General features: G+C 40.1%; 1 protein-coding gene across 1 annotated transcript; it reads right to left on the bottom strand.

Moving 5' to 3' along the window:
- Positions 1-736: 736 nt before the first annotated feature.
- On the bottom strand, positions 737-14,833 carry LOC122662372 (UDP-rhamnose/UDP-galactose transporter 1-like). The gene is made up of 5 exons (XM_043857988.1): positions 14,586-14,833; positions 13,101-13,285; positions 12,782-12,982; positions 11,801-11,962; positions 737-1,273 (listed from the first exon to the last, which is right to left on the bottom strand). The coding sequence occupies exons 1-5, from the start codon at positions 14,713-14,715 to the stop codon at positions 914-916; spliced, it is 1,038 nt and encodes a 345-aa protein (XP_043713923.1). The 5' UTR covers positions 14,716-14,833; the 3' UTR covers positions 737-913.
- Between the last annotated feature and the right edge of the window lie 596 nt (positions 14,834-15,429).

Genomic DNA, 15,429 nt, shown 5'->3' with positions numbered 1-15,429 from the left:
CAGGTATCAACCGAACCATATCGGTCAGGTATCATTATCGATCACAGCCAATATCCATATCAATGGTCCAATACAAATTAGCCGATATGACTAATAATATACAAATAGGTAAAGAGAGGAACATCAAAACCAGCTAAGTTCCTACTAATTCAAAAACAAGGAAAGAGAAGAGGGAGAAAACCAATTACTGTAGTACAAGATAACAGTTGAAAAGAAGAGGAAGCGAGAGAGTAGGGGAACCCACAGAGACAAGATGAGAAATCTCGTCTCGAAATTATGTCTATAGCCAAGACAACCTCTCCCAATTTACAGGAGGGGATGCATGCACGACACAAAGAAGAGAAGAAGCAGATAAGTTTCTCATCTAAAAGTCACATGTCTTTGACCAAGATAACATCCTAATTTATAAGGAAAGATGGACGACCCTAGAGAAATCAAGAGAGGTTTCCAAACCATCTGGATTTAAGAGAATTATGAAGAACCTTGGGCCACGTTAATAAATTATAGAAATGTAATGTGCTAGCAGAAACAAGCAGAAACAATCTACCCAAAAAATAAAAGAGAAGCTCAATGAAATATCAGATTTTACAGGACCCCAATCCCCATCACCTCCTCACTCCCGTTCCGATTCCAGAGATGTCTTCACAATCCTAATCAATCCAACAAAAAATTACATTAAAAAAAAGAAATTAACTATTATAAAACAAATGGGCAATGAAAAGAAGGAAAAAAATGGGACAACTGCGACACATCTACAATAGAAATGGTTGTTGCTTGAAGGTGTCATGGGATTATCTCCCATCCATCCGGATGCCTCTACATCTTGTGTTGCTGTACGATTAAATGAAGCTCAAGGGCCATAGACGGTGAAGTCAAAGCAGAATGTTACTTCCGTTCCAAGAGGATCACCAACCTAAACTTTAGATTCACCAAACTCAATATCCTTCACAGGAGTACTCTCGACTCCATCTTTCAACAGCCTAATATCCTCTTCTGTCAGACTCTCTTTCATGTAAGGTACTAACTTGGCATTAGCCTGCTTCTCAATCTCCACTGCCCAACTATATATTACCATCCCCAGGACCGCAAGAGCCATACCAAGAATGTTCTTAAATGTCAGTTCAGAGTCAAAGAGCAGCCATCCCAACGTAAGGACGCAAACAGTTTTCATGTGACCTAACACCTGGAAAGAGACAGCTGAGAAGCGTCCAATGCAGAGGTACTGGCTCACATTGCAGAATACTGCTAGGGAGCATGAGAGTAGTATGAAGAACTGCAAATATTCCAATCATCTAAATTAGGCAAAATTGAAGAAAACTCTCTTCCTCTTTTATGATAAAAAAAAAATCAGCTATATACCACAGATTATTCCAAATGGCAGCTCAAAAGGGCTCCCACATGTGAGCAATGAAACCAGCTAGTTGTCAAAATTCTCATAATGAAAACATCATGTAATGTGGGAAGAGGGAAAAATGGCGCTAGTAAGGGTTCTAAATGAAACCCAATGACCCAGCTGCACTATTTCCATGTTTTGATCAGAAAATTGCCATTTTACATGGTGAAAAAAGTCGGAAGTGGGAAGGACCTATACTTTTAGATCCAGTCTAATAAGATGTCTTGTCTTATTGACCATATCGAGAATTGAATATTGAATAGTATAACATAGGAAGATCATTTATCCATACCGAATCCAAAATAGGATCCCATATCCAATAAACCACTTCATTGAATTTTTGCAAAGCTTTCCAACAAATCCGAGATTGCTTAAATCTGATATATATTGAAAGAATTATGTTTCAGTCAAACCTTATTTGGTGTGCGCAAATGCTATCAAAATCGCGGAATGAAAATAGTTTTTAGACATCATAACAAATGAATATTTTACCGCACTTTTGATTTTTAGCAATGGTTTACCATATTAAGATTTATGGAATTTTAGATTTGAGAAAAACATCAACATTTAAAATTTAAAAATTGCACCTACCGCCGAAAATCCAATTTTTGTTCTTGAACTAGGGGGTTGACTTTTTATACTTTTGGAATTTGATTTTTTTAACTATTTTTATTGGATTCAAATAGGGGTATTTGCTTATTTATGAATAATATCTTAAGTAAATGAAAACATTTACTTGAATGATATTAGGCATAAATAAATGTCCGTCCTGGTTTCTGACATAAATAAGTGTTTGTCCTGGTTTCCCACTAAGTCAAACTTCTATTTGGACTTTGATTTTGGAAAGTTTGATAGTGTCATTGTGTTTAAATGGCCCAAAATAGGTTGTATACCAAGTTTCATGACCAAACTAGGTCAAAAACCCACAAAAACCATCAAACGAGTTCACCAAAAAAAAGTGCACCAACCCGTCAAGATCTCAGTCCAACTCGGTTTTTTAACTTGGCGAAACCACTACCGAAACCGAGTTCTCGAACCATGTCAGGTGCTAGGGAGGAGACATGTTTCAAGTATGTGGACATAATTAAAGATATGTATGGCGGGGTGGTGACTAGAGTAAGAACCGTGGGGAGTCAAAGTAGTGAATTCCCAATTACAGTTGGGTTACATCAAGGGTCAGCTTTAAGCTCTTATATGTTTGTACTTATCATGGATGAGTTAACCAAAGACATCTAAGATGAGGTCCCTTGATGCATGCTTTTCCCACATGACATCTTGTCAGTTTCAGCCTGGAGGTATGGAGATCAACCTTGGAATCAGAAGGTCTAAAAATAAGTAGAACGAAGACACAATATATGGTATGTAACTTTAGCAACACCAAGACGGAGAATGAGGGAGTGAAAGTTGATGGGACAAAAATTCCGCAAAGTAGCCATTTTAGGTATCTAGGATTGATTATTAGTATGGAAGGTGATATAGAAGATGATGTCTCATAGAGGATTAAAGTAGGGTGGATGAAGTGGAGAGAGGTAACCTGAGTGTTATGTGATCGACGGATCCCTCGAAAACTTAAATGAAATTTTTACAGGACAGTCATAAGACCGGCTATGATGTATGGTGCAGAGTGTTGGGCAGTTAAGAAGTTTCATATAGATAATCATAGCGTAGTGGAGATGAGGATGTTGAGATGGATGAGTAGCAAAACTAGGAAGGATAGAATAAGGAATGACCATATTAGAGATGGTTTGGGAGTAGCCCCGATTCAAGATAAGCTTCGAAAAAGTTGTTTGAGGTGGTATGGCCATGTCAATCATAGGCCTTCGGACGCCCCAATTCGGAGGAGTGACTTGATTCAGATTGAAGGTACTAGAAGAGCTAGGGGCAGGCCTAAAATGACCCTATGAGAAGTGAGGAAACACATGCATAGTTTAGGTCTTGTCTCTAGTATGACGTCGAATAGAGCTGATTGGAGGGCAAGGATCTGTGTAGCCGACCCGAGCTGTTTTTAACTTTTGTTACGATGTTGTGTTTCTTTTCTTCTACTTTGTTATATCGTTGTGTCAAAGGATCTGTGTAGCCAACCCCATTTAGTTGGGATAAGGCTAAGTTGTTGTTGTTGTTGTTGCTGTTGTTGTGATAGATTTAGATAAAACTAAGTTTGTTGATGCATCAAACTTGATCATTTGCAAGGATTTGTACTCTAATCGATGAAAGTCTCATCTCGTTATACGTTTTTCTCCATTTTAGTGTTTATGCATTATGCATGTTATATATTACTTATTTATATTGTTTTTTGCTCCAAAAGTATATTTCCATATGTATCTTGACCATTTCCATGTGTATCTGTAGTGTACAATACGTATCCCGATACAATACGAATATACTTTACATCTCTTAAAATCACCCTTCCGATACGATACCCGATACCGATACTTTAAACATTGGCTATACTTGACCAATTTATGGAAGAGTTCTTGCTTTTATTTATGAAGAGAACCGCCAAATAAGTTGAAGCAGGGACATCCACAAAAAAGAGGTTTGATTTTGGATAATTGAATGGAGAGGTTGGTTTATGTTTACCTATGTGTGAAACTGGGTGCTCTCTCGCTCTGTTCTTTTTCCTCTCCTTGATCAAACAAGTCTTTTCCTCATTCCAGGTTTGATCTCTATTATAGTTCTTATATTTCTTCTTCCATCTCTCTTACTATTCCTCTTACATTGTGTGGGCCATCAACACTCTATTCTGGGTGATAACACCAGAAAGCTTTGCTAAATCTTTATTCCCAATCGAATGACCCTGAGATTTGGGTCAAAAGTAACCTACTCTTAGGCGATTTAAACCCATGAACCCCCAGCCCTAACCCCCTTCTGTGGTGAGGAACAAGATCTGCAACAGGTCTGAAACCCTAACCTCCACCAGGTTATGCTTCCCACCAAATTATGTGATTATCACTGGGGTGCAAGTTTGGCTCTGTCAGCCCTGAGCCCGAACAGGGCCTGGGCTAAGATACCCTGGCCCTGAGGGCTGGTCAAGGCTAGGGTTTTAAAAAGCCCGACCCAATCCGACCCTGTTGCAGCCCTAATTATCAGGTTGCTAAACCTCGTGTGTGTCGGTTGGATTTCATAGGGCTCAGGATTAAGTACTCAAGTCTAGAATTTCTGTTTGATTTAACTTAGCAGTAGTGAGTTATGTTGATCGAAATCCAGCCAAGTTCCGTTGATTGCTCTCAGTACAGAGGTTGAAAGACAACCTCTAATAAAGCCTACATCTTGGTTTACATAAATAGCCTTTTATCTTATTTTATTCCCTTCCTTTATCAATCCTTTATTAATTCCAGAACTATTTATTTGATTGTGGGCCCATAGTGATCCAATTTAGGGTTATTGAACCCCAGATCCGCATCAATCCTGCCCAACTTGCAAGTGAGAGATTCTTTAGGAAAATTAGGACATCAGGAAGAGGATTTCTATTGAGGGATGAAAAAATTTGACTCAGCAGGTGATGCAGACAGCCAATCCTAATGCCAGATTAGGAACTGTTGAGATGTGTTCCCCGATATTATAAGGGTATTTTTGGTATTTTATTTATGTACTTTTGAATAAGGGTAGAATTGTAATTTGGGCTGTGACACTGTTTACGTGAACAGTGTCGTGAACAGTGTTTCCTTTGTAATCTCTTTTATTATTATTATTATAAATAGAGAGCTTGACTGATCTTATTGATCATTCAAGCCATTCACGAAATTCCTGTTTTGTTAACATGGCATCAGAGCCAAATACACTCTGATCTAGGTTTTCAAAACCCACCTCCCATCTCCTTCCCTCCATCAAGCTTCTTCCCTTCTTCTTTCTTCCTTTCTTTTGGTTCTTCTTCTCCCATTAGGGCAGCACTACTAAGGTGATCGTAATGATCTAGCTGCTGCCCCAACATACCTCCTTTTTTCTGCCTTTCTTTTTTTATCGAGTGGAGCTGAAGAACTATCTGCGATTTGAAGATTCCTATTTTTTTTGGAGATCAAACCTCTACATCTATTTCAGCTGCATCTTCTATTGTGGGATCTTTATTTGATATTTGTTCTCAGCCCCTATTCACTTCATCAGATTGGTTGAAGACCCCAACCCCTTATCGATCTCTCTTCTCAGGGTTTTTTTCAAAACCCTAACATTAATCGATCTTAGGGTTGGGCTGCTGGCTCTTGCTGCATCTGATTGGCACCCTTGCTGCCTTCATTCGACATCATTCCCAGCTTACATATCTGAGATTTTTTGCTCCAATACAACCCTCTTCTATTGGGGGTCGATTCCAGAATTTTTTTTGGATATTTTTTGGCTGTTTGCTGCTTCATTGAAGATTGGTTACCTGCTGCAATGACTGGTTCAGATTCTTCTTTGGCCTCTTCTGGCATTGATGGCCAGCCCCGAACTGATTTTCTTCCCCTTGCTGCCCCAATCAAGCTTGATGGCTCTAACTACCTGAAGTGGTCTCAGTCTACCTATTTGATAGTAGTTGGTCGTGGCCTCACTGGCCATCTTCTTGGGACAACAACTAAACCAATGGAAGAGGGTTCTCAGCTCAACAAGTGGTTATCTAATGATGCGATGGTGATGTCCTACTTGATCCATTCTATGCAAGGGGATATCTCAAACAATTTTCTTCTACAGGACACAGCCCATACTATCTGGAATGCTGCCAAAGAGACTTATGGTCGCACGGGGAATGATGCACAGGTCTATGAGATTAGAAAGAAGGCTAATGCTACTACCCAACAAGAGCTCTCTGTCTCCAAATACTATGTTGCCCTCAAGAACATGTGGCAGCAATTGGATCATTACTCCGACTATCAGCCCTCTACTGCTACTGATCTGGCTGCCTATCGCAAACACATTGACAAAATACGTGTCTATGATTTTTTGGTTGGACTAAATATGGAGTTTGATCCTATTCGGGTGCAAGTACTTGGGCAGTCCCCTTTTCCATCCCTAGAGCAGGCCTTTGCCTTGGTTCATAATGAAGAATCTCGTCGGGCTGCTATGCTACATTCCTCTACTGTTGATCGATCCGCCTTGCAAGTTGCTTTCAGTACTCCTTCTCTTACCACTACTGATGGTGGTACTGCTGTCCCTAAAGGTCCTATCAAGTGTGAACACTGCAACATGCTCTATCATACTAAGGCTCAATGTTGGAAGCTCCATGGGAAGCCTGCTGATTTTGAGGAAAAGAAAGCCCGTGGGAAGTTTAAGCCCAAGGCTCATATGGCTGATTCTCCTACTACTGCTGTTGCTGCCCCTTCATCTAACATTGAGCTTACTCAAGATGAGCTCCTAGCTTTCCGTCGCAAGTTACAGGCCTCTTCCGCTGCCTCCACTACTGCATCGGCACCTGCTTCCCCTCCTGGTTCTAATTTTGCCTCAGGTACTCCAGTCAGTAGTCTGTGTGCATCGGCTGTATCCAGTCCTTGGATTATAGATTCCGGTGCCACTGACCACATGACTGGCTCCTCCCATGTATTTCATCTTTATTCTCCATCTTCTGGCAAAGACAGTGTTCGAGTAGCTAATGGTTCCCTTTCTCCTATTAATGGGAAAGGTTCCATACGCTGCTCACCTACCCTTTCATTAAAATCTGTTTTGCATGTTCTGTCTTTTTCTACCAACTTTCTCTCTATTAGTAGTCTAACTAGAGATCTGACCTACAAACTGACTTTTTTCCCTTCTCATTGTGTCATACAGGATCTGGAGACGGGGCGCACGATTGGGGGTGGTAAGATGCGGGGTGGTCTCTACTTACTTGACCCGGGTCAGCCTTCTACTTTGCATTCGGCTTCCTCTACAGCTCATCATTTACAGTCCACCTCGTCCCCTGACCTTCATCTCTAGCACTATCGGCTTGGTCATCCATCCCTTAGTACTTTGTCTCTTTTGTTTCCGCGCTTAATTAAGCATTGTAATAAGAATGAGTTTTTATGTGAGGCTTGTGTTTTGGCCAAACAGACTCGTTCCAGTTATTCTTCATTAAATAAAAGAAGTGAGACTCCTTTTGCTTTGGTTCATTCTGATGTGTGGGGCCCTGCCCGTTGTACTTCCCTTTCTGGTCATTGATGGTTTGTCTCGTTTATTGATTGTTATACTCGTGCCACTTGGGTGTACATGATGAGCCATAAAAGTGAGGTCTTCCACTGTTTTCAGTTATTTCATCGTATGGTTCAGACCCAATTCAATGCCACCTTGCGCATTTTACGCAGTGATAATGGTAGAGAGTACATGGAGGGTCAGTTCCAACATTATTTGGCTGCACATGGTATTGTCCATCAGACCAGCTGTGTTGACGCACTTGCCCAGAATGGGGTTGCTGAAAGGAAAAATAAACATCTCCTTGAGGTAGCCCGGGCCATTATGTTTGCACGGCAGATTCCTTCTCACTACTGAGGTGATGCCATTCTTACCGCTGCTTATCTCATCAATCGTGTGCCTACCCGTGTCCTTGATGGTCATTCCCCCGTTGATCTCCTCCAGGGTTCCTCCTCCTTTGTGGTTCCCCCCAAAGTTTTTGGTTGTGTTTGCTATGTCCGCAATCATCATCCTCATGGGAAATTTGATCCACGGAGCATTCGGTGTATTTTTCTGGGCTATTCTGCGACCCAGAAAGGATACAAGTGTTACCATCTACCTTCACGTCGTACTTTTGTCTCCATGAGTCCTTGTCATATTATTCCCAGACACCTCTTCAGGGGGAGCAGGAGCAGGGTTTTGAAGATGTGTCTGCTATTGTTCCGGCTTCTATTCAGGGGGAGCCCTCCGTAACTTCAGCTCTACAGTGGCTCCTATTCAGGGGGAGCGTAGACCAGTCAATCAAATCCCTGTTGATAAGGTATATACCCGGGAGTGCACAGGACAAGTTGAGAGTACCACCACCACCATACCACCTCCACAATCGTCTGTACTTGATCCAAATCCAGACTCTGCTACATCATCTGGTAAGGATCCTTCCCTTGACTTACCTATCGCTGTTCGTAAAGGCATTAGGTCATGCACCCAACACCCCATCTCCAATGTTGTTTCCTATGATGCTTTATCTCCTTCCTATCATGCATTTGTTTCTTCTCTTTCCTCTGTTTCTATTCCTCAGAAATGGTAGGAGGCGATTACAGATCCAAAGTGGAAAGCAGCCATGATGGAAGAAATGACGGCCTTACTTAAAAATGAGACATGGGAGCTAGTTGTTCTTCCTTGGGGTAAGAAACCAGTCGGGTGCAAATGGGTATTTGTTGTCAAGCAGAAGCCAGATGGAACAGTGGAATAAAGCCAGGCTTGTGGCCAGAGGCTTCACTCATACTTATGGGATCGACTACCAGGAGACATTTGCCCCTGTTGCGAAGTTGAACACTGTCTGGGTCTTACTGTCTTGTGCTGTCAACTTTGGCTGGGACCTACAGCAGTTGGATGTAAAAAATGCATTTCTTTATGGGGAGTTGGAAGAGAAGGTTTATATGGATGTTCCTCCGGGTTTTCCCTCTGACAAGACCCATGGGAAAGTTTGTAGGCTCAAACGAGCACTCTATGGGTTGAAGCAATCTCCACGGGCATGGTTTGGTAGGTTTCATAAAGCCATGGTCTCCTGTGCATACAAACAGAGTAATGCTGATCACACTCTGTTCATCAAGCGAAAGGGAGAAAATGTCACTCTTCTCATAATTTATGTCGATGACATAGTTGTGACTTGTAATGATACAGATGAAGTTTCTCACCTGAAGGCTTTCTTGGGACGGGAATTTGACATAAAAGATCTAGGACAACTAGGATATTTTCTTGGGATTGAAGTTGCCTGTTCTCCAAAAGGCATCTTTCTCTCCCAGAGAAAGCATGTTCTAGATTTACTATCAGAGACTGGTATGCTTGGTTGTCATCCTTGTGACACTCCCTTGGAAGCTACTACCCGTCTGCAAGAGAAGGATGGTGAACCTGTTGATAAGTTCAGATATCAACGATTGGTGGGCAAGCTGATTTATCTCTCCCACACCAGACCAGATATTGCCATTGCTGTGAGTCTTGTGAGCAAGTTCATGCATGATCCTTATTCCACTCACATGGTTGTTGTTCTTCGTATTCTCCATTACTTGAAGTCAGCTCCAGGAAAGGGGACCCGTTTGTCTCCTCATGACCATCTTCGCATTGAGGTTTACACAGATGCTGACTGGGGTGGTAACCCTGACAAGACATCTACCTCCGGCTATTGTACTTTTGTTGGAGGAAATCTGGTCATATGGCGGAGTAAAAAGCAAAATGTTGTGGTAAGATCTAGTGCTGAAGCTGAATTCCGTGCTATGGCCCAGGGCATATGTGAGTTATTGTGGCTTCAGGGTTTACTCCTTGATATCCGTGGTTCTGTTCATCTTCCAATGATGTTGTACTGTGACAACAAAGCAGCAATTAGCATTGCCCACAATCCAATGCAACATGACCGTACCAAACATGTGGAGATTGACAGACACTTCATCAAGGAGAAGTTAGAGAGTGGGCATATTTGTATCCCTTTTGTGAAGTCTGGAGATCAACTGGCTGATGTCTTCACCAAAGGGTTGAGTGGGAAGTTGTTTTATCCTAGTCTAGTCAAGTTGGGCATGTGTGATATCTATGCCCCAACTTGAGGGGGAGTGTTGAGATGTGTTACCCGATATTATAAGGGTATTTTTGGTATTTTATTTATGCTTTATTTATGTACTTTTGAACAAGGGTAGAATTGTAATTTGGGCTGTGACACTGTTCACATGAACAGTGTCATGAACAGTATTTCCTTTGTAATATCTTTTATTATTATTATTATAAATAGAGAGCTTGACTGATCTTATTGATCATTCAAGCCATTCACGAAATTCCTGTTTTGTTAACAGGAACCAAGGATTAAATTGGTTTTAAATCCTTGGTTGTAACACATGCACGGTTTTAAGGAGATTTTCTGGACAAACTAAGGGTGTTTTGGGACTGGGAATAGTCCCCATGAACAATACCTATGAAAAGTAACTTTAAAGAAAGAGAGAAGAAAAGAGTACATGCAGATAAATCAGCAAAAATGGGCTTATTTTAATGGAAATAAGCCTTGGGTTGAGTTCTATACACGTTGAGCCTTTGGTACAATGCTTTTTTATTGTAATAGCCTACTTTAATGGGCCTAAAATATGGATAGGAGGAATGAATACGAGATTTACTTTATTAGTTAGTCTATTTAGAGTCCTATTTCTTTATTTAATTTGTCATTAAGTGTTTCAGTTAGGTTGGAATGGGTCTCTAAGAGTCCAGCCTTATTTCAGTCTCTTTTCTTTATTAATTCACATTTCGAGTTAGTTTAAGTTACTTTATCAGTTCAGCATTCATTTAGTCCTTTCCTTTTTTTTCTTTTTTGAGTTTTGAATCCGAGTATCGTATATAAGTTTGTAAGGGGCAACAGCCTTGTACACAAATATGATGGAATGAAAGATTGGCTTTTGTCTTTGGTTCTGTGGTGATTCCAGCCCCGCAGATCAGGTGATGATTCCCGTTCATATCTTTTCTATTTTGGTGTCAATTTCAATTCTGTTCACCCCTATTAAATTCTTATTTTAAAAATTGTTTTTAAATTCCTGTGACCTTCAACCAGAATTTGAGCATAATCAGACAAGTCCTCTTCTAATTATTTAAATTTTCCGCAATCTGATTCGTCCTTTTTTCCTGCAATCCGATTGCAAGCTGATCTCTCACTGGAATTCACTGGTTCGGGATTAGCACAACATTAGGGGGTAGAAGAGAAGAGCTCATAGCTTACACACTTTCACAACTTAAATTCTGTTCAGCTGCCTAATTTGATACGGGGTTACATCCTTACATAAAAACTCAAAAGTAGTATTTGAGTAAACTTCAAACATTAAAGAAAAATTCTAACTGAATTAAACAATCACTATGTAACGTAATGGATTTAAACACTCAAACAGACTCAGAAAAAGAAAAAGGACTCCTAATCACTCTCTTATACTGATTTAATTGAGTAGACTCAAAACATAACTTTATCTACCTAATAAGTATCCTAATCTAACTCAAACACTAAACTTAAGACACTAATTTCATGTATTCCCTATGCATCTAAAATGTGCATCCTACAATGGATACCATTATAAGTAAATACTAAACAAAAATCTATAACCAAATACTAGGAAAATAAGACCAATTTGTAGACCGGGCCTGAATTAATAGGACTTTGATGCTATTATGGGCTTCTACTTATTTTGTTGAGGAAATTTAATCAATTAAATAGGTGCATATTTGATAAAGTTAAAACAATAATATGTGATAGGTTAATTCAACTATATGGAGAAGAATTTACATACAATTAAATCGATAAAGACAGAATAAAGAGAAGGGGAAAGACCATTTACTTACAATTGCACCAGAAGACAACTTATAGTTTGATATGAAGCGCCCATTAAGATAGTAATCAATGAAAGGACCAAGCACAAGAAGAGAAAGGGCTTGTATGGGAGCTGTCTTGCTCAACAACTCAAAAGATCCAATTGAGTATTTCTTCTGTAAGGAACCAATTGACTGCACCACAAATAGAAGCATTAGACTAGAATTTAGAGAGCATACATGTGCATTGAAATTCCAGAGACACATGATTATGCAACATTAAGTAAGCAAAATGGTAATTTGACCACTTTACAGAAGAATGGGCAAATTTCATTCCAGCATTTTCAGGCTAATTGTAAGATATGCATGATATATCCATCATCATGCAGTTCATGCAGATCCATTATGCCCCCCTCAAAAACTAAGATATTGCATTAGAACTTGGCACGTAAGCTCGTGTTGGACACCCACCCACACACACAAAAAAGAAGAAGCAGAAGCTATTAAATATAGTCCACAAAGCTGCACTTACATTTGATTGAGCTTTGAAAGATGGCTATGTTCCTAAAATACAGACATGAGTAGGGAATAAAATAAAATAAAAAAGGCGTACCCAGTGAACAAGGCTCCCGCCACTGCGGGGTCTAGGGAGGGTCATAATGTACGCAGCCTTACCCCCGCATTGCGGAGAGGCTATTTCCAGACTCGAACCTGTGACCACTTGGTCACAATGGAGCAACCTTACCGTTGCACTAAGGTCCACCCTCAGCACATCTAGGGATTATCATATGAAATAGTACAGACAAAAATACGCAAGTAAAACAATTCTGACAGAATACCAATGCCTTGAAAGGTAGAACAACACAAAAGAAAATTGATGGCACAATCTGAATAAAGGTAATTAATCAGTGATACTCCTTACCAAGTCACCAATGCATCAATTCAACCCCCAAAGAGCCTATGGTTAAAAACAATGCATTTAAAATAAATAAAAGAATACAAGTAAACACTCACAATTTGCTGCAAGGATGTAGAAATGACAGCTATACAGGCACACAGGAAACCTTTAGCATTAACTTTTACATCCGTTACAGTGCAGACACCTACACCAACCACCACCACTGCCACTGCCATCTTCACTTCCTTTGAGTAGTGTTTGCTATGAAGAATCCACTCCATTACACAAACCACAGGAATCATGCTCAGCTTTGAAATCTACAGCCCAAAATAACAATGGAGATAAAACACAAGGACAAAGAACAGATGACCGGTGCAACAAACCAAATTACTAAGAAAAATGGAGGGAGGGGAAGTAAAAGGACCAGATCCATACCTGATAAAATCCCACAGAGTTTAGCATAAGACTTAGGTTCATCCCTGTGATTGACATATTGGCAACAACTGAGAACCAAAGAAGCTCCCACAAAGGTACATGCTTTGAGATGGAATAACCAGTAGCATTTGAGACCAAACCAACCAGTGCGGTAACAGCAAAGTGGAACCCAGTTAAGGTTGTGGCTGGAGAGAAGATCATGTTAATTAAAATAGATAAAGAACTTTCAAAGAGCAAAAGTTTGCAGCTGCAATTTCCAACAGAACGAGGATGACACAAACTGTCCACATAAGCAGTGAAATGTAGCTTTTAAATCATGCTTTGACGAGCTCCCTTGACCAGATTCTTTATTTCATAAAATCATGATCTTTTCTTCAAAAGATAAAAGCCAAAAATCACAAAGCAGATAAGAACTGACTTAAGAATCCTTTTCAGTCCAGAACAGAACAGAGATTCTGGAAAGATTAAAAAGTAAGAAAATCGTACTCAAATGCCAATATCGAGAAGTGACATAAGATCCAATTTGAAGCTTATAAAAAAAGGTATCTAATTTAAAGAAATTAGGGACCAAATACAAAAAAAAAAGGGTACAAAATCTTTTACAAAGCACCAATAGAAATTAAGAAGATGGCCAGAATTGAAGCAATGCAAAAAAAGATTGGTCTTAGAGTACGAAACAGATTCAAGAGATCTCAATAAATTCATGGTTCAAAAGGCCCACAAGTGAAGGATCTATAGTAGAGTAGAGCCAAAGGGACCTCAAGGCAAAGTTCTGCAGACACCAACGTCAGTTCAACGAAAAATATGGTTCAACCATACACAAATAAGATGGAATTAATAGGCTGTAAGCATTAGTACGAAGACGCATCTGTTGATGCTATGGAAGATGAAATCAATCTGTTATAATCAGTTTAAGAGAGAGGGGGGGGGGGGGGACACAGCCGCAAGATATTGAAGAGAAATCATTACTTGCAGAAATAGAATTGGAGTCAGAAGCAAAGATAAAAAGAACCCAAAATCCTCTCAATTGACATAGAAGTAAGGGATCCAAGAACAGCAAGAGAAAGGGAGCAACAAAATCAGAGAGTACGAAATCATAAAACATACAAAATGAAATTGAAAAGCAGAGAGCGTGAAATGCTTGATGAGCAGAAACGGCCGAAAACCTTCCACCCTTTCAAGAGGACAGCAAAGAAGAAGAACATAAGGTAACATGGGGTTGAGGTGAGCAGGAATTAGATGGATATGCGACGTGATCTGCACAAGGAGATCGATACTTGTAGAGTGCATTAGAAAGCATGAGAAGGCTACCAACCAGTAAAACAATTATAGAGTTCAAATCCAGTAAAATTCACAACAGAAATGAGCAATTTCAATCATAACACGGATCAATACGTGGATGCCGAGTCAATTTAGAAGCAGAAATTCAGCATCATTGAGAATAATAAGGTTTAGATTTCCAGATCTGGAGAGAAAGAGCCTGACCAAAGGTGAAACTGTAACCGTTGGGGGACATGAGCTGCTTGTTGGCCATGATAATGCCGACGGAGCTGATCACGTTCATCGCCCAAGCACCGACGTCAGATACCGCCGAAGATTTCTTCTCGGCCTCCATCCTCTCCCCAATTCCCAAAGAAAGAGAGGAAAGAAGAAAAGAGAAACAGAAAACTTAAAGAGGAGAAGGGTCAGCTTCGGCTACGAAGAAATCACGAAGACAGGGTCCAGAAAATGCGAGAGACGTAAACGATGAGAAACACAGGAGAGAAAGATCAAAGCTCACTTGGGTATCTCCTCCTTGCCTTTTTCTTTTTTCTTTTTTCTCCTTCCCCTTTTTCTGAGTGTACGAAACTGATAAAATCCGGCATGGGTTTTTGATGAGGATCGGGTGGAGGGGCTGTCACGCTTTGTTTCCTTGCTGGCTCCCCATGTTCTCCACGGTGGTATTAATTAATAGATACTTAAATATCCCTTGATCTCTTCACTTTTTTTTTTTTTGGGTAGAGGTTGATCTCTTTACTTTCACTTCTTCAGCCTTATTTCACATTTTCACTCTCACCGTTAATTAATGTAATTTTCTTTTTCTTTTTTATTTATAAGAATTAATTAATGTAACTTTACTTAGCTAAAACGGTCACTTACGAATTTTACCGCGATCCGTCCCACTTTATCTTCTTTTATAAAAGACGCGATGAAAAAGGAGAAAAAGATTTCCCTCAAGGCGTGTAGTCGAATTCACCGGCTAAGCCTTTATTTCTGGGCTTTTGACTTCTCTACTCTCTAGTTCAAATTGAAACGACCGACGCCGTTGGAGTGAGTGAATATTTAGGTC

The sequence above is a fragment of the Telopea speciosissima genome, chromosome 5, assembly GCF_018873765.1.
Source record: "Telopea speciosissima isolate NSW1024214 ecotype Mountain lineage chromosome 5, Tspe_v1, whole genome shotgun sequence".
In the NCBI taxonomy this organism is placed as follows: Eukaryota; Viridiplantae; Streptophyta; class Magnoliopsida; order Proteales; family Proteaceae; genus Telopea; species Telopea speciosissima.
This window is presented reverse-complemented; position numbering and strand designations above follow the sequence as displayed.

What these genes read in the sequence shown, in the direction of transcription:
- LOC122662372 (XM_043857988.1), bottom strand. Translation starts at nt 14,715, where the DNA reads ATGGAGGCCGAGAAGAAATCTTCGGCGGTATCTGACGTCGGTGCTTGG. An exon ending in ACTCTGTGGGATTTTATCAG is followed by an intron (nt 12,983 to 13,100) that starts GTATGGATCTGG and finishes TTTGGGCTGTAG; the next exon opens with ATTTCAAAGCTGAGCATGAT. An exon ending in CTACATCCTTGCAGCAAATT is followed by an intron (nt 11,963 to 12,781) that starts GTGAGTGTTTAC and finishes TTTGTGGTGCAG; the next exon opens with TCAATTGGTTCCTTACAGAA.